General features: G+C 40.0%; 1 protein-coding gene across 6 annotated transcripts in view; it reads right to left on the bottom strand.

The window, feature by feature from the left end:
• Positions 1–829: 829 nt before the first annotated feature.
• The window catches only part of Glut1 (Glucose transporter 1), a 220070-nt gene continuing 196934 nt past the window's right edge, over positions 830–23965 (bottom strand). For all 6 annotated transcript variants that reach the window (XM_089251418.1, XM_089251415.1, XM_089251414.1 and 3 more), the window contains 3 exons: positions 20622–20749; positions 17016–17319; positions 830–1035 (listed from right to left, as the gene is read on the bottom strand). In XM_089251418.1, the coding sequence (XP_089107544.1) occupies positions 935–1035; positions 17016–17319; positions 20622–20749 (533 nt within the window). In that variant the 3' untranslated portion in view covers positions 830–934. The remainder of the gene's footprint in view (positions 1036–17015; positions 17320–20621; positions 20750–23965) is intronic.

Genomic DNA, 23965 nt, shown 5'->3' on the forward strand with positions numbered 1-23965 from the left:
GGACTTTATGACCCCTTCTCATATTGGAAGACACATTATTACGAAATCAAATAATTTCATGTCATACACATTAATTTAGCAATGATGCATGTAAAATTTTAGGTGCGAATGCCAATTTTCTAGTTGTCATGGTGACCTGGCGGTTGGGATTTGTCCAGCCGTGATCACAATCAATAACCATCCACAAGGGATCAATATTTCAATTAATTTGAGAAAAAAAAGATTGAAGAAAATCGAAAGTTTTTTAAATATAATGGCGGGGAAAAAAGACAAATAAAGGAAAAAAAGACAGAAAAAAAAACCAAAAAGGAAAAAAGAAAGAAAAAGAAAAAAAAAAAGGCAAAACCGGACAGCCCCGTTAAAAAAATTGAGATTTATGTCCAGTCTTAAACTCGTGCAGAGAGTTAAACGGCATGCAATTCGTTTTGATATTCATTTGTTCATAAAACTGAAATTAGTAACGAGTACTACTACACAGCTACTTAATCGCACATGCACCTCGTACACATTGCTCTCTGAGGAACTTCTAACGAATTGGTACACGCCGGAATGTGCGTCTACGTGTCGTGAACCTAACGTGAAATTTGTTTCTGTGTAATGCTTGCTATGTGTAGTGCTGCCACCTGCCATTAATTTTTCCAGCTGTGAGGGAAGTGTAATGATTGAATAATTTACGTTGTATAGGACTATTGCTCTCTGTGCCGAGACTTTTTTAACGGAGAGATCGGCTGTAACAAGTACTACTATATTTCGAAACATCATGCAACTATTCGTATCTACGCCTATTACAAGCAAAAACTAATACGAAATTTTTGTTAATGACGTTCACCTTTGACAGATTTGAGTGACATCGTCGGCGAATAGGCTTTCTTATGTTTTCGTCTCATTAGAGCGCCGCCGTTGGGACTGTTGGCCAGTTCCCGGGAGGCCGTTGTCATAGCCGATCTTCGAGATGATTGGCCGTCACTTCCACCAGCTTCTTCCGGTTCTGCTGATACTGGCTGTACTGGCAGTGCGGCAAATGATGTAAATAATCTTTTGTGGCATTTTCGAAACAAATACATTCCGATCCAAACAGAGACAGAGAGAGAGAGAGAGAAAGAAAGAGAAAATATAGAATTCCAATTAGGATAATGAAGAACCACACCATATCAAAGTCTTTACGTCAGAAAATATTTTTGTTGAGGAATCTTGAATGCCCGTGTATGTATGTGTCCAGTAAGCGTATAAGCAAACCTTACATTCCTCCTCCTAACCAGATAGTGGTCCGCCCCCCTCTGTCTCAATGACGTGATAGATATAAGCTGGTTGTCGAAGAAGACCTGGGCCATGCTGGTAAAAGTGCGTGTAGGCCTATGTGTTGTGAAACTTACGTGAAGTTCGTTTCTGTGTAATGCTAGTTATGTGCATTGCTGCCATCTGCAAGTTTTCTAACCACGAGTGAAGTATAATTATTGAATAATTGTACCGTTGTAGACCTGTTGCCCTCTGTGGCGAGACTTTTTAACGGGGAGATCGGTTCACGTTCGTGTCTCGAAGTTGGGAACCACAGAAAACCTACTTCAGCCGGCCACTCGCGATGCAAGTCCATCACTATGACTCCCCACAGTGGCTAACCTTTCATTCCTAGATACATTATAAGGAATTTAGCGCATAGTGATCGGTTGCAATGAGTGATGAACCATTACGTCACTCATAGTGAAATACCTGGCGAAATTTCCATTTGGCGAAGTTGAGTGGTGTTTTTTTGCTCTACCGTTTTATTTTCTTAAGTGGTTGCAGGTGGTTTTTTCGATTCTTGTTTTAAATTTCAGTTTTATTTAATTATTTCAAAAAGGCCCCTTTAAGGGATAAATTGATTTTTTGAATGTAGGAAAGAAGGATAACACTTTCGTAATTCGAAGTAGTATAAAAAATCGAGTTATTTGGCGAAATTCAGTTTCGCCAAATAACTCGGGCCCTCGTGACGTCTTACTATCTTTCTTGTTCGCAGTAACCAATCATTGCGAGCTAATGCCTCTTGTGTAATAAGACTGTGGGGATTGTAATTACGCGTACAGTAATGCGTGCTTTTCAGGTGCTGCCATCTACATTTAACAAAGGAAACAAGAAATCATAAATGAATGAAGCCTTCTTTAAAAAAAAGGCGGCGCAGAGGAGGCTTTTTGAAGTAGGAAATGCGGCTCGCACTCACATTTCTTTAGGACATTTTTTGCTTTGAAGACTGATTTTTTTTAGATCTTCTTCTAAACCGAGCACAACTCCAGTTTATTTCCACCGGGCAATTTAGTACCGGTTTGCTCCGTTCAGGGATAAGTGAGTTGTTCGGGGGGGAGGGGGTGTCTGTACCTAACAGTCTATATGCTTTTTGAGATAGCATATCTTTTCGTTAACGAGACTATCGAAACCATAAATCACCTGTATTACCTCTGTACAGTATTTCCTATACCGCGAAGGAACAGACACACCTCTATAGTAGGCCTATTGCTTGAAAGTGAAAGAGCTGCGGAAATTGCATTTCTCTAACTTAGAGGCTGACAAAGCTCCAGGACATTGAGGAGGAGAGGAGTCCATCACTATAAACACTCGACCACTACAGCGGCTAACCTTACATTCCTAGATACATTATAAGGAGTTTAACGCATCGGCTAAGAGAGGATTCTTATCTCTCATATTTTTGTTTTTTTAACACTACAGATTCACTTAGTGGTCCGTGCAAAATTTGATCACTGGTGTCACCAATGATCCCAGTTTAGAGTCTCTGTTACAGTAACTGGGGGGGGGGGGCTACTCGGAGGATTATGAAAGACATTCTACTAATCCAGAAAATACCAACTTAAGATAGCAAATACAGGGTGTCCCATAAATTATTAAACAGTTTATAAATTCATAAAAACTGAAAGAATTTGTGTTTGAATGTGGTTTTGCGAAAAAGTTATTTTTTCTCCCGATGGAGGATTTTTTTGGTGTTGAAAAGATATTTAGTTGAAATTTTTGTCGGAGTTTTATGAATTTTTAAACTGTTACGAACTGTTTTATGGGACACCTTGTACATCAGATGATGCGTTCATTCTTTATTAATTTTGGAGCAATTCAAAAATTCACAGATAGGTGGCATCACCGTGCAAAAAATCATGTTACGAGTGTTTAAATGCAGAACAAACCGTTTTACCCGCATTTAACACTGTTCTTTCCCAAATTTCCTCCGTTTTTCGAGTTGGAATATCTCTGTGAACATTGCACTTAGAAACATGGAATATTTTTTGTTGGCCTCAGGAAAGGCAGAGCAACAACTTTGTAATTAGAAGTAAGAGGACAGGGGAACCATTTAAAAATTTAGATTTTATTTTTATTTTGTGACACTGTATTTTCACTCTCGGAACTGGTACAGGGTAATTTTTGAACGCCCGGAGAGCAATTTTTAAACCGGAATCACACCTCAACGACGAACGGTTGATGAGATAAAGGCCGTGCTAGCACTTACAGGACACCCTGTATATAAACAGGGGAACCTCCTCTAGCGGCCACTTCCGAACAACAGTAACCTCCAATTAAACAACGGCCACACTTTGTTGGAACCAAATGCGTCCCCTGGACTTTCTATTCCTGGGCACAAGAGCTAGACACTGAAAGCAGTGAAGAGGGGAAAAGGGTCCTCTTGAGTGATATATAGTTGTGCCACGGGCCACATAAGTGATATATAGTTGTGCCACGGGCCACATAAGTGATCTTTAAATGCACCGCGGGTCACTTAAACTGTAAATGTGCTGTAAGGTAACTGATGTGATTTGTGTGTGAGAATGTGCCCCTTAGTTCATTCTTACAAAATTAATTGTGAGATCGCGGACCACATCAGATGACTCCAAGGATCACATTTGGCTCGCACGTCTTGGGTTGAGCATGTGCGGTCCAGTAGTGGATCGTGGGTGGAGTGGGAATAAATAACTATTTAGGGATTGATTGCTGGTACACTGCCTTGGTCCATGTCAGTTTTTGTCGCCAATTCGTCTTTGTTGTGTTCTATCTCAGCACTGCAAGCCTAAAGTTCAGGATGCCAATATAGCGATTGTAGATCGATTCACAACGCCCCAACTAGATGCTTGGTCAGCCGAGGCGAACACACATTTTGGCGCCCCCTTGTAATGTTAAAAGAGAGTTTAAAAAGGGTAAAATTCGCGTTCTCTCTCGTTCGGCACCCGGGGTACCAGACCTGTTTGATCCCCTCTAGTTGCAGCCCTGTTGATCAATATAATCATACATTCTAATATAATGAATTATATAATTATCGTAATCAATTACAGAACGGATTGCCATTTTAAATTTTTCATAGATAGCAAATTTTAGATTTTTTTTTTAAATTGCTACCGCAGGGAGTCCCCCCATCGATTGGTTAGAGCACCCACCTCTCAATGAGTATAAAAAACAATCCTGCCATTCGGAATCGGCAATAAATTGTAGGTCCTGGTCTAATTAGCCCTCGGGTGCAGAAAATGACCGTGGTGCGAAAAAAATGACAAAAATTATTAGTTGTTTTTTTTAAAATGAACATTCCTAATAACGGCCACTTCCTAATAGCGGGCAAATTTTCGCTGTTCCGTTAGTGGCCGTTGTTGGGAGGTTTTACTGTACAATATAACCTCGATACAACGATGCTCGATGTAACGATAAATCTCTCTATAACGATGTTTTTTTTTGAATCAGAATTTTTTTGGAATTTTGTTTGGAATTGCCTATAGTTTAATGTTGAACTCCTCTCGGTACAACGACATTCTCCACTGCGATCAAGCCCTCTATAACGATATTTTCAAGGAGATTTTTGAAACCGTTTCAAAATCACATTTTTTTTGCAGCGAATAAAACAGCATTTTCTGGTGATATTAGTAATGCCGATGTAGAAAAGATGACAACAATTGCATAAAATTTGATCACACTTAAGGACAACGGCCACACTTTGTTGGAACCGAGTGGGTCCCCTAGACTTTCTTTTCATGGGCACAAGAGCAGGATGGGTACACTGAAAGCAGTGAAGAGGAGAAAAGGGCCCACTTAAGTGATCTATAGTTGTGCCACGGGCCACATAAGTGATCTTTAAATGCACCGCGGGTCAACTGTAAATGTGCTGTAAAGGTCACCGATGTGATCTGTGTGTGAGAATGTGCCTCTTAGTTCATTCTTACAAAATTAATTGTGAGATCGCGGACCACATCAGATGACTCCAAGGATCACATTTGGCCCCGCACGTCTTGGATAACGATATGATCACTCTTGATACAACGATAATCCCTCCACAACGATATTTTTCTTAGTCAGCAGAATGTCGTTATATCGAGGTTTCACTGTATCCTAGTATATCTTATATATATCCCAATGCATGATGTACGATTAACGGGTCGTTTCTCAATTTTCATGTCACTGGCCACTTACGTGAAGTTTTCATTGCGATGCTGACATTGGTGGTTTACTCAGCCGCGAGAATCACCGGCTGAACTTTACGATCGTTTCGGGCACAGAAGAGATGATTTTGATCACTCATGATTTGCATTCTTGTAGGGCTCTCTATCGACAAAAAACTGAACTAATTTGTTACTTGACAAAAGAATCCTCTTTTGTGTGTGACAATAACTTTTTCTCAAAAATTACATTCTCACAGATATGCCAATTTTTTAATTTTTTTAATGAATTTTTAAACTATTTACGAATTTATGGAGCACCTCATAATTTCTAAAATCCATTAATTTGCTTACACATTTTGAGCAAATCTTAATCAGTTAAAAGACAAATGACGTTGTTATGGATATCGTCACTGTATCTTCAGTACTTGCGTAGACATAATATTGCCTTTATTACCAATCTGACTTATCCCTCCCCCTGTTATGACGCATCTGATGATGGTTGGGGCTTGTCTGGGTACATTTTCATCGTTTCGAAATAAGTTTTTCGTAATTGCTCTCCACATTATAGTGATGGGCAAAATACGGCCCGCTTGGAGATTCTATCTCCTGCCGCCGTAGATTTCAAAATACTGTACAGAAATGCTCAATTTCAATGTTAAAAAAAAATTCACATTGAACACGGAGTGTTAAATTTTTTGTACATGGGAATTATAGTTGCGAGAACTTGAATAGAAATTGATTCAAAAACTTTTGCGTATCCAAAAAAAAGGGGAACACGCTTGGGCTGGATAATAGCTCTATTGTCCGACATGCCCCCTGGGCATGTGAAAATTCCGCTCGGGCATGCACTTTTTTCGACCATATGCCCGCAAAAAGTCCAAAATATGGAGGAAAACATTTTTTTTTAAAGCTTTTATATGGGAATTTCGAGAGTTCAAAGAAATGAGAAATGCAAAAATTTGTACTGTATTTGTATTTATATTTCTCATTATTTTTAAATTCTTCATCAATAGATGGGAATACATTTGTTTTTGAATGTGTGGGGGGGAAATAATTTCGTTAGGTCATACCATAAAAGTTTTATGGAATTTATACGAAACTTGCAACCAAATGCAACCAATGAACTTATCGGTTGTATTCACTCGAGTGTAACCGATATCAGGGGGCGTCGGAAGAGTTTGAAACTTGTAGGTGCTCGTCTTGATCTTTATATAGGAAATTACGGCTTCTGAATTCATTCAGGGTGCTCAGACCTAGTCCATAAATTACCGTGGAGTGCTCCAGCACCGCCGGTCTCGACGCCACAGTTCCCAGGTTACTTCTTTTGGTAATTCATAAGCAAGAGTATCGGAATATATCCGTGCGTGTGTTCGTCTTGAGCCTTTACATGCAAAGTTTTTATTTGCGAATCTTTTCTGGGGGTGCTCAGACCCATATCACAAATTACCGTGGGTGGTCGGGAACCCACAGCATCCCCGGCTCTGACGCGCCAGTGAGTGACCGATATGCTCTCATTGGTTGCATTTGCCAAGGAGCATTTGCCAACAACCAGCGTTGGACTACGTGGACCGTCACTGATCACAACTCGGGGAGGGAGGGGGGGGGGATTGTCTAAAATAGGTACGTGTGGGAAATTTCATAGTGGTAGTTAATTTTGAGATTTCATCAAACAAAGGAAATAAATTTGAATTTGTTTCTTAATATAGTGCGATGCTTTTAATTTTCTATATTATCTGCATATTTTCATCAATAGATAGCAGCACATTCGTTTTTTTTTTTTCGGGCATGTATATCATGTTTAAGTTACATCGCCGGTCGGGCATGTCCTTTTTTTTAAGATTTGTACAGCACTGGAAGACGCCCTAATATAAATGTGCATAAATTTATAATAAAATATACTCATTTATTTTTATAGTTGTAAAAGAAACGTGTCTCATTTACAACGAAACCGGGGCGGTCTTCAAAGTATACAACACACCACTTCTGAGCATGAAAATTCCAATTATGAATCATGCCCGAGAATTTCCCGGCCCGGAAAAAATTTCCCTTTTTCTTTGTCCCGCTCCTAAAAAAAGTTTGCTCATCATTGGTCCGCACCAAGGAGTCAGTATTTATCACCCGCACGTACTGTACTGTAATTGCGATTTTTAACGGATTTTTAGGCACGAAACTATTAAGTGCGTCACAACAGGACAAGAATCTCGGAGTGAAAGTCTACGTTTGTGATTGGCATTTAACGATAGAACTGACTACACTTTGATCTTAGCCAAAACGCCGAGAAGCGATATAATGATTCTTCGGATAGATCTGACTGACTGTGACTGATTTTAGACTTTATTTTGAAGTGTAACAAGCCTCCTGGCCTCAGATCTACTCCAGAAACGAACGGCCCCCCCCATGCGGGCTATACGATAGAATCGTTCGAACTTACGTATACACAAAGACTTCAGAGATTTTGGCGCCACCTGTGCCATATGCTTCCTCAAAAAACCAGGGATCCATACTATACGCTAGAGCAGTGATTCCCAACGTGGGCGTTAACGCCCCCTGGGGGGGGGGGCAATTGAATGTTCCAAGGGGGCGGTAGAAGCTACTGGTTTAACATAGGATCCTATGGGTTAGATTGCGTTGGGGGGCGATGGGAGAAAAAAATTTCTGAAGAAGGGGGTGATGGGATGAGTACGGTTGGGAAACTATGCGCTAGAGAGAGAGGAAAGGGGGGGGGGGGTCTTTGTGATCTTGGCGCGATTGGCGATTTAATAGCGGCGTTTATATATAAGGTACTGGCGAGAAATTCGGATGACGTCTATTTGACGAAATGGGCGAAAAATATGGTAACCGCGTCCTAACCTAACCGCACGTTGGAGAAAGGTAAAGAATTTGAGGTGGGGGGGGGGGAAGGAAAGAAAACCGTATAATACAGAGTGCAGATACTAAGTGCAGATACTAAGTGCAGTGTAGTTATATGTGAAGTAGATTTCCCTCTTTCCACTCACCCAACCAATTCTTTTTTTGCTCTTATATAGTAGAAGGATACATCATATGTGGGGGGGGGGGGGGCAAGTCACTAATAATTGTTTAGAAATAAAAGGAAGGTAACAAGAATAATTTCATAGGGCTGCAACAAAGCCTTACGGTGCTGAGAAGAGAGGAAAGAAAACAGGGAGCTTGCTTGACTTTATTCCACTGGCATTTGGACGCAATATTACGTCCTTGATCGTATAGTGGTTAACGAAGTGTTTTGCATGTGATCAAAATTTTTTGATGGAACTAGTCACCAGAAAACTAATGCCTGTTGTGAGCGCGGTGTGATTTCACCTTCATTTTATTGTGATTTCTATTCATCACATTCAATTATTATTTGAAATTTATTAACTATTGATTTAATTAATAAATTTTATTAGAATCTAAGGGGTCATTCAAGTATTATGTCAGCATCGATGGGGGGGGGGGTTTCGGATTTGCTGACTTTTGATGACAAGGGGGAAGGGGGGGGGGTTTTAATGATGCTTACGTCATCAACCACCCATTATAAAAGCATGAGATATTCTTAATGCTATCTTACCGGGTGAACCAAAAATGAGAAGAACCTTTCTCTAGTTTGTGGGAACCTGAACTATCAATCTTCCCATTGATAATAAGTCCTCTATAGAACCACTTTAGTGATCTCTAAATGTCGCGCTGATCCTTCAAGTGACCGGGCCGCTCAAGTGTTCTAGAAATGTGTAGTGGGCCACTTAAGTGCTCTGGACCTGTCCCGCGCGTCACTCAAATGACATGTAAGTATGCACGGATCACTAAAATAATCTGTGAATGTCCCCCGGGTAACTTGAGTGATGTAGAACTGCATTGCGGGCCACTTAAGAGTTCCAAAACTGTGCCACATAAGGGATCTCTAATGTGCCGCCGACCGCTTGAGTGTTCTGGAACTGGGCCGTGGGTCACTCAAGTGATCTTTAAATGCGTTGCGGGTCACTGAACTGATTTGTGAACGTGCCACGGGCCTACTTGAGTGACCTGAAAATGTGTCACGGGCCACTTAAGATATGAAACGATTTTTAAAATTATTTTTAAATTATATTTATTATTATATAAATTTTTTTGTAAATGTGCCGTTTAGTTCATTTTCACAAAATTTGGTATGAGGTGGCGGACCACATCAGATATACTCGAGGGCCACATTTGGCCCGTGGGTCATAAGTTAAGCATTTCTGACGTAGAGGGTGGGTCGCAATGAATTTCTTAAAGATAAATTTTATATATTCTTAGCCTTCAAATAGTATTATGAAGTCAACAGAAATTAATTATAACAACATATACAATGGTATTTTCTTCCGAAATTTTGATTTGTTTTTAAATATTTTTTTGAATCAAAAATGTTCTTTTTTTATCATCGGGGGGGGGGGGGGCATAGCAGGGCTCGTGCCACCCCCCTCCCCGCGTACGTATCTGATCCCAATATGCGTGAGGACATGGGGGACGTGCTGACGAAGATTTGCTGACAAGTGGTTGAGGGTTGGGGGTGAAAAATGGCTGGAAATCTGCTGACGTTATACTTGAACGGCCCCTAACTAGCATACACCCAGCGATGTGTGAAAAAGCCAATTGATACCCCCTCCACAGACCCTTCACCTGAAAAATCTCAAAGCAAAAGGGTCAAGATCAACTAGAGAGTCTGAGCCACCCTCAGAAGGTGTGCGGGACACTGTGATAACAAATTCTTTCACGAATGCTGAATTTTATAACAATTCTAGAAAAATTATAATAGGCACATATATGCTCTAGCGAAGGAAAATCTCTATCTCCTCTCTAGCTTAGTGGTCAGAGCACTCGTCCGGCAATCGAGGGACCCGGGTTCGACTCCCGGTAGAGGCAGCGATGAGTTTCTTCCTTCCTTAAAAACTTAACATCATCCAGTCTTCCGTATATCTTGTATTAACAAGTGGAGAGCGACATTCATGTCATAAATTCTAGAATTATTTCTCTCATAAATTGCAAATTTTCATCCATTTTGGAATTCTGACTTTCTATCAAAATTCTACAGAGAGATCCGTATTTTTTCTTAGAAAGAGAAATTATTCTGGAATAATTTATTTCCCGTGAATTCTGAATTTCCACCAATACTGGAGGAATTCTGTTTCATCTGGAATTATTTCTTTCATTTACTCTGAATTTCCATCAATTCTGGAATTAAATTCAGGATAAACGAAAGAAATTTCATCGATTCTATAAAAGTATTTTGTTCTTGACATTTATTTTGAATTTTTATGGTTCTTATTTTGATTTTAAATTATATTTGACAATTATTTTTCTTATTTTCGATTCATGGATTCTGAAATCTCGTTACTTCTCGGCCAATTTCTTTCCTCTTAGGTCACAATTTTAATTGGTTTCGGAATCATTTCTTTCATCATCTAAAATTTTTATTTAGTTCGACATTCTCATTATTATTGCTATTTCACAGCATTCCTGTATATTTTGTAAAAATGTATGAATTTTTGGGGATATGGCGGTTTCTCTCTTCCCTTCTTTCTACATAAAATATATAAAATCCAGCGCCTCAGGCATCGGGCCCCGCGTCTTTTAAGAGTGGCCCTGAGTGCTCAGGGCTTTGTCCAAAAAATTGCATGCACTGTTTAACAAGCCGTAGCGTATCTGAATAGTGCAAGTCATTTTTTTTGGTTCATTTGATATTTTTTTAATCATTTTTGTCGCACCACGGTCATTTTCTGCACACGAGGGCTAATTAGACCGGGACCTACAATTTCTTGTCGATTCCGAACGGCAGGCTTGTTTTTTATACTCGTCGAGGGATTGGTGCGCTAACCCCTCGATGGGGGACTCCCTGCGGCATTAATTTTTTCTGCTGTCCGTTTCTGTTGCACCCCTGTGTCAGGAAAGTTTTCTGAGAAGGGCGAACCGGGTATCGAACTCGCGACACCTCTAAACTTGGTACTTTAGGCGTGAATCTTGTCGACCTGGGCTACCGCGCCCCATTTTTTTTGGTACATTTTTATGTATTACATAGACTTATTTACCGGAAATTTTATACGGTACGCAATAAATGTAAGCGCAAATTGAGTTTATTTTAAAAGAAAATCATCCAGAGACAATTAATTGTAATTTGAATTTTTCTTATCTCTTTTTTATCTCACGGACAAACGTTACAAGGAAAAGATCCGAGCAAAAATGGCAAATTGTCACAATATTTTCCGGGGAGAAAATGATGGAAAAACTGGAAAGGGAAGCCGTTTTCCTTCTGTTTGTACTCTCAAGTATGAAAGACGATGTAAGATATGTACTGCATTCAGCGCCACGTTGCGTCGTGTTCCGTTGACTGCAACTTTGGGAAAGTTCCATCTGCAGAAAATGACAAAACTCATTTAAAAACTGCTGACGAGAGACGGGGGATGAACTTTGCTCGCTCAACATATACAAGGCCAAAAGAATTGCGAAAGTGCATGGAATGCGGCAACAACAGAAGGCTGTGCGGGTAGAGAACGAAGCGAAGCGGCAAACAGAGTAACAAGTACCCTATGGGCTGATTTAAGGCGACTTGAAAATACCGGGTACAAGCCATACATGCTCGATCCATAACCCGCGTGACAAATGTGGCCCTCGCAGTCATCTGACGCGACCTCAAACCTAATTTTATAAAAATGAACCAAGTGCCACATTTTCAGATCACTTATGGGACCCACGGTACAGCTTGACATCACTTGAGTAGCCACCACCAAACCAGAACATGGCTCCCACTCTGTCCCAAGATCACTTGAGTAGCCCGTGGCGTATTCCCAGATAGCTGGAGGGGTTCGCAGCACAATAGCAAATCCCTCAAGGTAACCCGCAGCATATTCACAGACAACAGCGGCACTGTTCCGCAGCATTGGAATGACCCATGGTACATCTCAAGATTACTCAAGTGGCGAGCTGCAGATTTTCTGATCCGTCAAGTGACCCGCGGTATATTTATAGAGCACTTAAGTGTGGCCAGCGGCACAGTTCCAGATCACTCGTTTATTTGCAGGTCATTTAAGTGACACGCGGATAAACCCCAGGTCACTTAAATGACCCGCGGCATATTAACAGATCACTTAAGTGACCTGCAGCATAGTTACAAATGATTTAAGCTGCCCGCGACAAGTTTTGAGACAAGTGAGGTGGCCCACACTCCTAAAGGTTGAGCACCCTTGGTGGTATAGGGGGTCTTAGAGTGCCGAAACCAGTTTTCTGTCCAAAGTGACGTCTAACCGTAAAAAAAAAATGGCATAGGGAACAGATTTTGGCTATAGCGGCATTGATTTCACACTTTGAACAAATATGGCGGATGAGCCAGCTGGGTTTCCGTAGCTCTAGGTCTAGGCTGATGTGTCCTATATTCTGGTGACTTTTGGTAAATTGAAACAAATACAGCTAATTGCCGCAAACCTGGATGAAGTCGGGCTATTCGAGTAAACAGTTGCAAATTATATAATTAGCTTAAAGGCTGGGCTCATTACAATAAGCCTAAAAACTATTAGGCTGATTAGGGAATTCAAATTATCCGGGGTGTATAGAAAAATAACCTTATTGTCTTTGTAATAAGTCAAAATGGTCGTAATTCTACGCGCCATGGATATCCTGAGATAACTTATTAAAGAGTCGTCCCTCCTAGGAGAAAACTGACAGGACTTTTGCCTTGAGCAGGGTCTGATTTTCGCGTGGGGCATTTGCCCTGGGCTCCCTATAACTTTGGGACGCCAAAAGTGAAATAACAGATAGGCACTGACTAAAGAAACCTCTTGACCCTAGTCCCAGCCCCCTTCATGTTGGAAACAGGCCCCTGGCTTGACCTTGTATATTTTATAAGATATAAATCAATATATTAGGTCCCTTGTAAAATATCTGCTTAGGGCTAAAGAGGCCTACCCAGATAGTAAGGAATACGATTGATGGCATTTATGTTCCTCATTTATGCTTCCCTAACACCGCTCCCAGCCGTGTAAAAATCGGTTTTTCACGGCAAAATGTTCGTTTCCTTTGGTTAAACGCTATTTGAGCTAGTGTCACCTATCGGCGAAATTTTAAACATTTTTTAAAGGGTGATTACAGAATTCCTATTGTTGCATTTTACTCGCAAATCGTTGGCAAATACTTCCAATTAGGAAAAAGTATTCAAGTGAAGTGTGGAACTCTCTCAGATACGTTATTCATGTTGTAAGGGGTTGTATAGTTATTACAAATGAAGAAAAATGACTTTTTATACAGGTATCCCGTGCTCAAAAATCCTAATGAAGAAAAGGTAGCCCTGCCTTCACCCTGAGGCCAGTAAAAGAACTTCCACGTTTCCAAGTGCAATATTCGCCGGAGATATTTCAATTCAAAAATCGGAGAAAATTTGGCAAGAACAGAAAAAAAAACTAACGGACGACGCTTCTTTCCCCGATTTATGCTGTTCTTTCTAAACTTTCCTCCGAATTTTAAATTCACATATCTCAGCAAATATTACACTTGGAAAAAAACTCAGAATTTTTTATGTTGGCCTCAAGAAAAACAGGGCAACAATTTTTTAATTGGAGGTTTTTAGGGCAAAGTGTTCACATAAAACGGTTTTTTTTTTTCAATAAATAAATTTAATAACCCTTTTGCAACATGTCAATGACGTATTTCTATACACGTTACTTGGATAATTTTTCTAATTGGAAGTATGCCTGTAAACAGACCACCTGTAAAATTCGGCAAGTGGGAACTAAGTAATCACCCTGCATATGAATGAATGAATTTCGATGCAAACTGCCCACTCGGTCGACAATTTGATCCATTTTTTACGGTTATTTTCACAAACTCTAGTGATTTCTGGTTCTCCATAAACACAACAAAAATAACAAACTCAAAACACAACGTGCGCAAAATAATAAAAAATCCAACGGAAATATATTCTTCAATAATGATTGTAAAAAAAGTAAAAAAAAAAAAATCGATATACACATGCTATTTACATGTATTTAAAAAGACATTCCGTATCATAAATAAGACATTATAATAATAAATAATATATGCGATAACAGAGGGAGACGCTAAAAACAAGCCGAACAGAAAAATAACGTGTAATTAATTTTGCAAATTCATTCAAATAAAAGGAGGAAGAAAATAAAGCGGCATCGACCAATTAATTAATCACAATTAACAAGCAAATATGAAAGGAAAAGAAGCAAATGAAGCGACGCAATAATTATCGTTTCAGCGCAACGTTCCTCTAACGCAAAACACGATAACAACAATAATCATTCCCGTGCAAAAATGATAATAATTTCCAATAATATTCAGATAACATAACACAATTGTTTTTTTTTCCCGTAAGATAAAGGAGCCTCGTTTCATCGATGATGTGATATTATTACATTCATAATCGAAGAAATGCAGTGAATAACCACAGAAAGGAATAATAATCGATAGAAAAGCAATCTCGAAATAGGGTTGCTAGATATCCGTCAAGTTATTTCAAATAAATTTCTAACTACCTGCAATTTTTTGCCAGGTGTGGCTTTCTTTTAGCTCGTCCCGTATTTTAATTGGCATTTTTCGATAAGAAATTAAAAACAAAAAAAGCTGCAAAACTTAAATATTACCAGCAAGAACAATATTATACCGTGGATTAACTAATGGCGCAGGTGTTTATGTTCAAACAATGTTTTAATCGAGGGTCTCACTTGAGTATTCACCCTCTATCCCTTATCAGCATTTGAGACTATGAAATTGGCTATGAAATTCCTTTACTGGAAGATTACCGAAAGTTTAGCGGTTGCAGTGGCGCCATCGGGTGCAGAAAACGCGAAGTAACTTTCAGTGTACCGTCTCGAGTGTGATTATGCTGTAGGAGGTGTTGTCTCTCTCTCCTAGCCTTTTTTTGGGGTGGTTGACGAAGGGAACGACCAGCTTCGTGACCCCTTGGATCTGTTTTGTTTTCGAAATTGGTGACCCAGTGGTGCAATAAGTGCATTTATTACAGGACTGTAAATGAATGCGTACGATTCATCTCGGAAGCCACGGCGACCAATGTTTGGGCCGGTCGCAAGCCATAAGATATCGCTAATCTTCTCAAATGCCGTTCCAAATGAAAAATTCAAATTTTGCAACTTTTTATTAATATATATATTTTTTCATTTTAACGGCATTTAAGATGATGCGCGATATCATTTGGAACATTTTTTTTCTGATTGAAAGTTGTCTCTAAAACCAACGGATCAGGAAATAACTATTGGACAACGATAAGAGTGGACACCCTGTACAAGGAGTCATTCAACCCTGAAGTAAAGGCAATGCGTATTCAGAACGCTATGATGTAATGAAATGATCCCGTGGTGTCAGGGCCGTCTTAAGAGCCTCATGGGTCCCAGGGCCAAGTGATTTAACTGAGGCCCTAACTGGCGAATTCTCGAAAATTTGAACCGGTTCCCATTTTTGTGAGGGCCCTCCCTTTTCTTGAGGCCCATGTGTTAAGACGGCACTGCTTGGTGCGCTGTGTCTGTTCCGAGACGCCCTGCAGATCGGCCAGCGTTTGTGTGTAAGATTTTTTAGAATTGGAGGAAAGGGGGATTACACTGATAATGGAAATGAGGACAGTGGATGTCAATGAGTGTGTGACAGCGATGAAAGTAACCTGGATATCGGGAGGAAGGTACCTCGGGGTATTTATAGAATATGATCTTCAAGGGTGCCGGAATGGTAATCCTTGATGAAAACTTTTTTGCGTACTGGGTGATTATAATTGAAGTTCCCGTACTCTGAGTAGTATTCACATCCGAATACAGCCAAATTTTCATGATATATATGAGACCATGGGAAGAGAGATTTATACAATAAAAAATAGTCCAATTTTTGACCACCAGGTGCATTGCCATTTCTCACTCCATGGTCCATATAGCGTATATATCAAGTTTCAATGGAATACGTCCACAACAACGGGCGATACATAGGTCTGAGTAGTTTGTGTAGCTCCCGTTTTAGTGGACGTATACGCTATATGGACCATGGGGAGAAAAGAACAATGCAATAAAAGAGCGCCACTTTTTCACCTGATGGTCAAAAATGAACTTTTTTTTTTTTATTGCATAAATCTTTCTCCCATGTTCTCCTTGAGATATACTGAAAATTCGGCTGTATTCGGATCAGTAGTTTTTGAGAAAAACTACACAGACTACGGGAAATTTAATTACAATCACCCAGTATACTTAGGGACTCTTCACTCCATCTCTTCGGTGAAATATTATAGATGCCTAACTTAAGCTGACCCTTTTCCTAAAGCGAAAATTCACCGCTTCTGAAAATTTTCCACCCTGTGCAGCTGCATATGTTATGTTAAAGGAAAGTATAGATTTTCCACAAGGCCCCTGTGTATGCACTTAAATATTGTTCATACATTTTGGAGAGAAAGGTTATAATTTTTTGGCTTCTTTTGTGTGTGCCCATGAGATAAATCTTGATTGATTCCAATAAAATAGTCGAGATTCATTTAAACATGGTACGATCTTATCTCCGAATACATTTCGTTCAAAACTCTTTGCCATGAAAATTGTATAGTGGTGGCGTGTGTGTCACGTGTGTATGCCATGCTTTTTTTTTCTTTCTAGAGCTTGGTCTTACATGTTTCGAGATTTTTCTCCTCGGCGGCCACGAGCCCCGGGACCGTCTGCCTGAGCGGGGCCTGCATTTGTGGAGGCGGTGGCTGAGGCGGCTTCCTCTGGTTGTTGTGGTTGGGCACGTGCATGACGGGCGTCGCCGACGTCATTCCGTTAACGTTGATCACCTCCTCTTCGTGGCGGCGGAACAACGCGGCTATCTCCTCGAACGTCTTGTTCTTAGTCTCGGGCACCTTCTTGTACGTGAACGTCCAGAAGATGGCAAGCAGTACCGTGAACGGCAGGAACGAGTAGTTCTCGAAAACTCGCTGTTGGATGACACAAGACAAAGGAAGACGTTAGACATCAGAATCAGTGCTGGGAATCGATTAAAAATTTTAACTTGCTAATTGTTAACTTGCCATTGTTAATCGATTAATCGACTGATTTATCAATTCCTATATTTGTCTAATAATTAATATAATATTTTTGAACGCTAACGATTAATAACAGTATTAGTAGTATTGGTAAATATACAGGGTAAATCCGACCTGTTCTGCCAAACGAAAGGGATGATGGACGAGCCCAAATGTATCATGAAACACTCCACCAACCTTGTCCTACCTCAAACCGTTTTCGAGTTATGGTGGATAATCGGTTATGGAAAAATTGCGTCAAGTCCGAAAAAACCCGGGTTTGTGAAGTTTCTGAAAGACCTACGCGCAAACTAAGCACACATTTGGAAATAGCAGAAAAAAATGCTATAAGGTGATTTCATCGAAATATCCGTTACTAATGGCGAGCTACAATCGCTGAAAGATTTCCAAAGTTCAAAATCGAATTGTCGCCAAAATTCTGTAACCGACAATTCCGAACTTCGACGAATGCAAATTTTAGTGATGTATTGCAAACAAACGACTAGATATAGAAATGTCCTCTCCACTTGTCAATACAAGATTCATCGAGAGACTGGTTATTTGTGGAGATGATTTTCTTCCTTGTAATCTTCATCTCCGCAAACGACTTACATTTCTTCTGAACTAGATAATAAATTTGATTTATTCTAGGCTCTTTCGAAAGATGGTAAAATGAACAAGTTTTTGGCAAATTTGACCGATTGTAGTTAGAAGAGTGTTTGAAGAATTGGCGATGACAAATTTTGGCGATAATTCGATTTTGAACTTTGAAAATCTTTCAGCGCTTGTAGCTCGCCATTAAAACCAGATATTTCGATGAAATTGGTTTCACATTACCGCAATTTTTCTGTTCTTTCCAAATGTGTGCCTAGTTTGCGTGTAGGTCTCTCAGAAACTTCACAAATTCGGGTTTTTTCAGACTCGACGAATTTTTTTTCATAATCAATTAACCACCATGACTCGAAAACTGTTCGAAAAAGTACAGAGCTGGTGGGGTGTTTCATGATCCACTTGGGCTTGTCTATCACCCCCTTTTGTTTGGCAGAATAGGTCGGAATCCCCTTGTACACTGCTGGCCACCGTAAATGCAACACCCTGAAGGAAACATGCAAATAATATGAAATTTACAACATGCATTAGCGGAGGTGAGATATGCAAATGATTAGAATTTCAGCGCAGACGCACATCAGGCGCGCCTGTGGCGCCACTTCAAAGCGCTATTTAAGGCTTGGAGATTTCGACGATTTGAAGTACGGCAATTGTGTTTTTCTTGTGGTTTTTTCAAAAAAACGATCGATTATGCCTCGTAGAAAACAGCGATCATCTTTTGATCAAGTATCCGAGTTCGACAGAGGAAGGATAGTGGCCTACCGAGATTGTGGATTATCTTTCAGGGAAATCGGTAGTCGTGTTGGACGAAACCAAACAACTCTAATGCGGATATGTGATCGTTGAATGCAGGAGGGTACGACGGACCGACGTGTTCGATCGCATCCACCTCAGTGCACCACTTCACGTGATGACAGGCGTATTGTGCGTATGGCAGCGACGGATCGCTCAGCCACATCACGAACCATAGCACAGCACATTCAGTCTGTACCGCATCATCCAGTGTCTGCGCGTACCATTCGACGCCGTTTACAGCAGAGTGGTCTGTCCGCAAGACGTCCATTGCTTCGTCTACCCTTGACGCAGAACCACAGACGTCTCCGCCGCCAATGGTGCGATGAAAGAAGGATGTGGACGGCACAATGGAATGAAATTGTCTTTACTGATGAGTCACGCTTCTGTCTGCAACACCACGATGGTCGGATTCGAGTCTGGAGACACCGTGGAGAGAGGATGCTGAACAGCTGCGTTATGCACCGCCACACTGGTCCTGCACCGGGTATTATGGTATGGGGCGGTATTGGATATCACTCTCGCACTCCTCTAGTACGCATTGCCGGTACTTTAAAAAGCCAGCGCTACATCTCCGAGGTGTTGGAGCCAGTTGTCCTTCCTTACCTTCAGGGCTTGCCCACAGCCATATTTCAACAGGATAATGCGCGACCACACGTGGCACGCATTCTCCAAAGGTTCTTCGTCAATCGCCAGATTGAATTGCTTCCCTGGCCAGCTCGCTCTCCGGATCTTTCGCCGATAGAAAACATGTGGACCCTGGTTGCTCAACGATTGACCCAGATTACATCCCCAGCTGCCACACCAGATCAACTTTGGCAACGCGTGGAAGCTGCTTGGTCTGCTGTACCCCAAGAACACATCCAAAGTCTCTTTGAATCAATGCCGAGGCGTGTGGCAGCGGTGATCTCCAACAATGGCGGCTACTCTGGCTACTGATTTTGGCAGGAACCACACTTCACAGAAGTCTATAAATTTAATCATTTGATGCTTGGTCAACATGTTATCTACAAAATAAATATTGTTGCGATATCTCTTGTCTTTCCTGGTGTTGCAATTTGGGTGGCCAGCAGTGTATATATATAATATTAATCTATGCTATAAAAATATATTTCATTCCTTTCAAGCACCTATTTTGTAGATGTGAACAGATCAAGAAATTCTTGCTGCCGTATGAATCAATTTAATATGCTGAACATATTTTATAATATCCTGGAATTTTTTACTCGGATCTTGCAGTTTGTTTTTAGAAAATTGATTATTTTAGGTCAGGTAAGGATTTCGAAGCTACTTTCGATCCTCATACTGTGGTTGTTTTCTTTATTAACTATAAGCAATATCTGAGGGGAGGGGGGCGAAGTTTCGCTCCTAAATGGTAACTGGGAGGGAACATCTTTCTCGAACGCCAAAACTGATGCGTCACAGTTCTATGACGATACATATGTAATTTGGGCTTTTCCTTTTAAAACTCTAGTCAAAGCTAATTTGGAACTGAAATCCTCCCGTTTTCGTAGAGTCGACTTGTATTTTCCATCCCAAAAAAAAAAAAATTGATGAAATTATTGATTCAAGAATATTTAAATATGGTCACTTATCCAAAATGTTATAGAGAGGAACATCATTCAAGACATCTAATTGGTTTCATCAAGTAAATAATGTTTTTAATCGAATTTTGATTGATCCGATTAACTCAACTAAAATTTGTAACTGCTATTAACAATTGATCTGATTAACCAGAGACCATCCCTAATCAAAATACGCGTGACAAAGAGAGATGGTCACTCGAAAAGCAGAGAGAGACCAATTGGACTTACCTGCATTTGTGGGAAAACCAGCCCGACCAAGAAGTTGGCCGACCAATTAACGAATACGGCTATACTCATGGCGGCTGGCCTTGGCCCTTGTGAGAAGAGCTCAGCTGTTATCATCCACGGAATAGATCCTGAAACAGATAAGAAATACAAATACAATGTCACAACAAAAGCAAAATGCCCAAAGAGGTGGCTGAGAAAGTTTCATTTGATGAAACATATATTTTGGCTCTCAAAAAATCTGTCGCTACCACTATCACAACGAAATCTGCGCCAGAAAAAAAAAAATTATTTCTTAAAATTATCATTATGCTGAATTATCAGATTCAGGAGTGTTTACACATGGGAACAATCAGAGGTGCTTTAATTCTTGGGGGAATTATGATAATCATGCATTGCAATCAACATTAATTGCGGCAGGCGGGTTGGAACTTTCCTAATGTAATGATTCTCAAAGTGTGTGTCGCCGCTAATGGGGGCATCACCAACCTCCCTGGGAAAAGTCCCTGCCTTGTGTGGGGAGGGGGTGGTGGTGCATCAAAGATCCTAGCCTATGGGTCCTGGCTTCAGAATGTGTTTGTGTTGCAGCCCCTTAACTTATACGTGTGCGTCTGAAAACGTGCGTGGTGTGTGTGTATTCAGTAAGTGTTACCACCTATCTTCCAAATATGAAATGATAAACTGGCGAATGAACTCGTCAATTCCCTCACTTCTCCTCAAACTTTGTAGGGAAAAAGCCGGCATTATACAGGGTCACGTCTATGTTCAAAGATATTTGGTTGGTCAATAAGTATTTATTGTTCCTACTCCCGGCCCCTTAAAATTTCGATGCCACAACAGATGCCCGAATTGCCTATGCAGAAATCAGACACAGCGTCTTTGTGTTTTACTCGGCCCCCTGCTGTCCTACCCGTCATATCTCTCCGAGATGTGAAGCGGGGGTAGGGGGGGTCTGTCTGGTCATGGTCTTTCAATGTCCTACCCATCAAGACACTACTAGACGGGACTAATCACAGAAACAATATACAGGGCCATCTCAAAAGCATCCCTCCCCAATAAGTGATATATTCTAGAATTACCAGCCAACACTAGTTCCTCTCTTACTCTAGAAAGTCATAGCATCATATTGTTCCGGATAATGTCTCTCACAAGCACTCGAGATGGCAAAGCACAAAGCGATTCCAAGGGCACAACACAGATTTATTTTACACAACAGCTATTTTTACACGTATTCAAAAGCAGCGATTTGACGAAACACGCTAACCAGAGAGCGACTTCTCTCACATACTTCGCTATTTTTACGCGATAGAGCATATTTTCACAATTTTAAGGCATATTTCATAATTTTCGATAAAAAATAATTTTTTTCCTCGCTATTCCAATCCCGCTTCAGACTGGTTTTTGCGATTCCTGCCTCTGACGAGAGCTTCTAGGGCTCTGATTTTTATGCACTTAGAAACGTCATTGCTGATTGGGGGGAAAGAAAAATCATGAAATTCGTTTTTCAACCAATCAGAATTGAATTTTCATGCCATTGAATTTTCGAAACATAAAATTACTAGCCCTTCAAGGACACTGGTGCATGGCTGTAAATAGATTAATCATCCGAATCGATGTCGGTAACTCGTGGGAAAAATTGGCTAAAATTGGTAAGTGTACAATTGAAGTGTTTATCAAACAAAAATAATTATTTATTTTAATTTTGTGCAATGCTTTTCTAAAGCTAAATACCGTACTTGACTAGGGATTTTCACTTATAGATGGCAGAATATTAATTCTGAATTTGTAGGGAAGAACTTACTAAAAAGGGAAATTTTGGCTGGATGAGATTAGTTGGTAAAACGAATTTTTGTTCATACAATAAGTAATGGTTCAAAGTAATTTATACTGCAGAAGCACTTCTCATATTATTTTGCTAAAACTAATATTATTTGAGATAGGAATGAAAAATTTTTTAAGGACATATTTTTTTCGTTTTATAGGGCATATTTACAGTTTTATAACAGCATAAATGCATTTTTATAGAGCATAGTTTCCCAACCTTTTTTGTCCCATCGCCCTCCTCTTCAGAAATTTTTTTCTCCCATCGTCACCCAACTCAATCTATAACCCGTAGCTTTTACCGCCCCCCCACCGGAACATTTCATCGCCCCCAGGGGGCGTTAACGCCCAAGTTGAGAATCACTGTTTTAGAAGTATTTAGAGCATAAAAATCCTAGCCCTACTTAATTACTCTCTCATGCATATTCTTTTTCCCATGGAAACCGATCAAAGAGTCGGGGGGAAAAGTAATCTACATAATATGTAAATATCGATCTAATTCCAAATGGAATAAATAGAATAAAAAAAAAAGAAAAGAGACAATTAATCAAAGAACCGAATCCATCTCTTTGCAATATATATATATATATTCAATTCCAACATTAATTAATCGATTTTGTTTTCTTTTTTCCGATTAAAAAAAAGAAGAAAATTTTTTTTTTCTTTCTCTTCATAACAATACATTGAAATTTAAAAAAATCAAAAAATCGAAGGCGAATAAATTGAATAAAGTGAAAAAAGAGAAAATTTTAGGAAGACAAGGTCAAATTAATTTTGGTCGAAGGAATAATTAATTTTTTTTTATTTATCCCAGATTTTTTTTGATTGGTTGTCGTTTCGTGAGCATCCATTTGTAAACCGTTTTATATTTATTTGCAACATCGCCCGATTAAGATATCACAATGGTTTCAGTTTTCAAGCTACTTACGGTGGTATATTTAATGGGAGGGGGGAAAAATCATGAAAAAAAGCTTGTTCCGCGTCATATTGTGACCTTGTTTGTCGGTATCGTTATGTTACACGGATGTTCAAAATTACTGTCAAATAGATTTGACACTTTGAAAAGACGAGTTCATAAAAATCTACAGAATTTACGTAATGCATGCAAATACTTACTAGAAACTCGCGGCTATATTCGCCGTCCAGCATTCGTACTTACTAAAGAATAAATTCTTTTGCGTCAAGATGTCGTACATGGCTTCACGCCAGTCTTGTATAACTTATTCTAACCATAATAAATATGGTGTTAGCTATGGCCAATTATAATCATAGCGATCTATGTGCAGGGATATATAGGGGCTAGCGAAAGCCCGAATTTTGGACATTGACCGACAAAGTGGCCAACTTCAGGCTTTGGCAGCAACATATACATGCGCAAAACTAAGAAAAATCCCTGGGGGAACAGTCGTCGACCTTTTTCCGATATTGAAGCACCGTCTTACGATTCAAATATGGATCCAATCTCGATTTTCGTCGATATTACCACCCTCCACGCCCTCCGGAAAGGTTATTATTTCGTTACGGCT

Source organism: Pholcus phalangioides, unplaced genomic scaffold (assembly GCF_987345545.1).
Source record: "Pholcus phalangioides strain wild (caught in Gottingen) unplaced genomic scaffold, Ppha-v1.0 ptg000024l_1, whole genome shotgun sequence".
Classification (NCBI taxonomy): Eukaryota; Metazoa; Arthropoda; class Arachnida; order Araneae; family Pholcidae; genus Pholcus; species Pholcus phalangioides.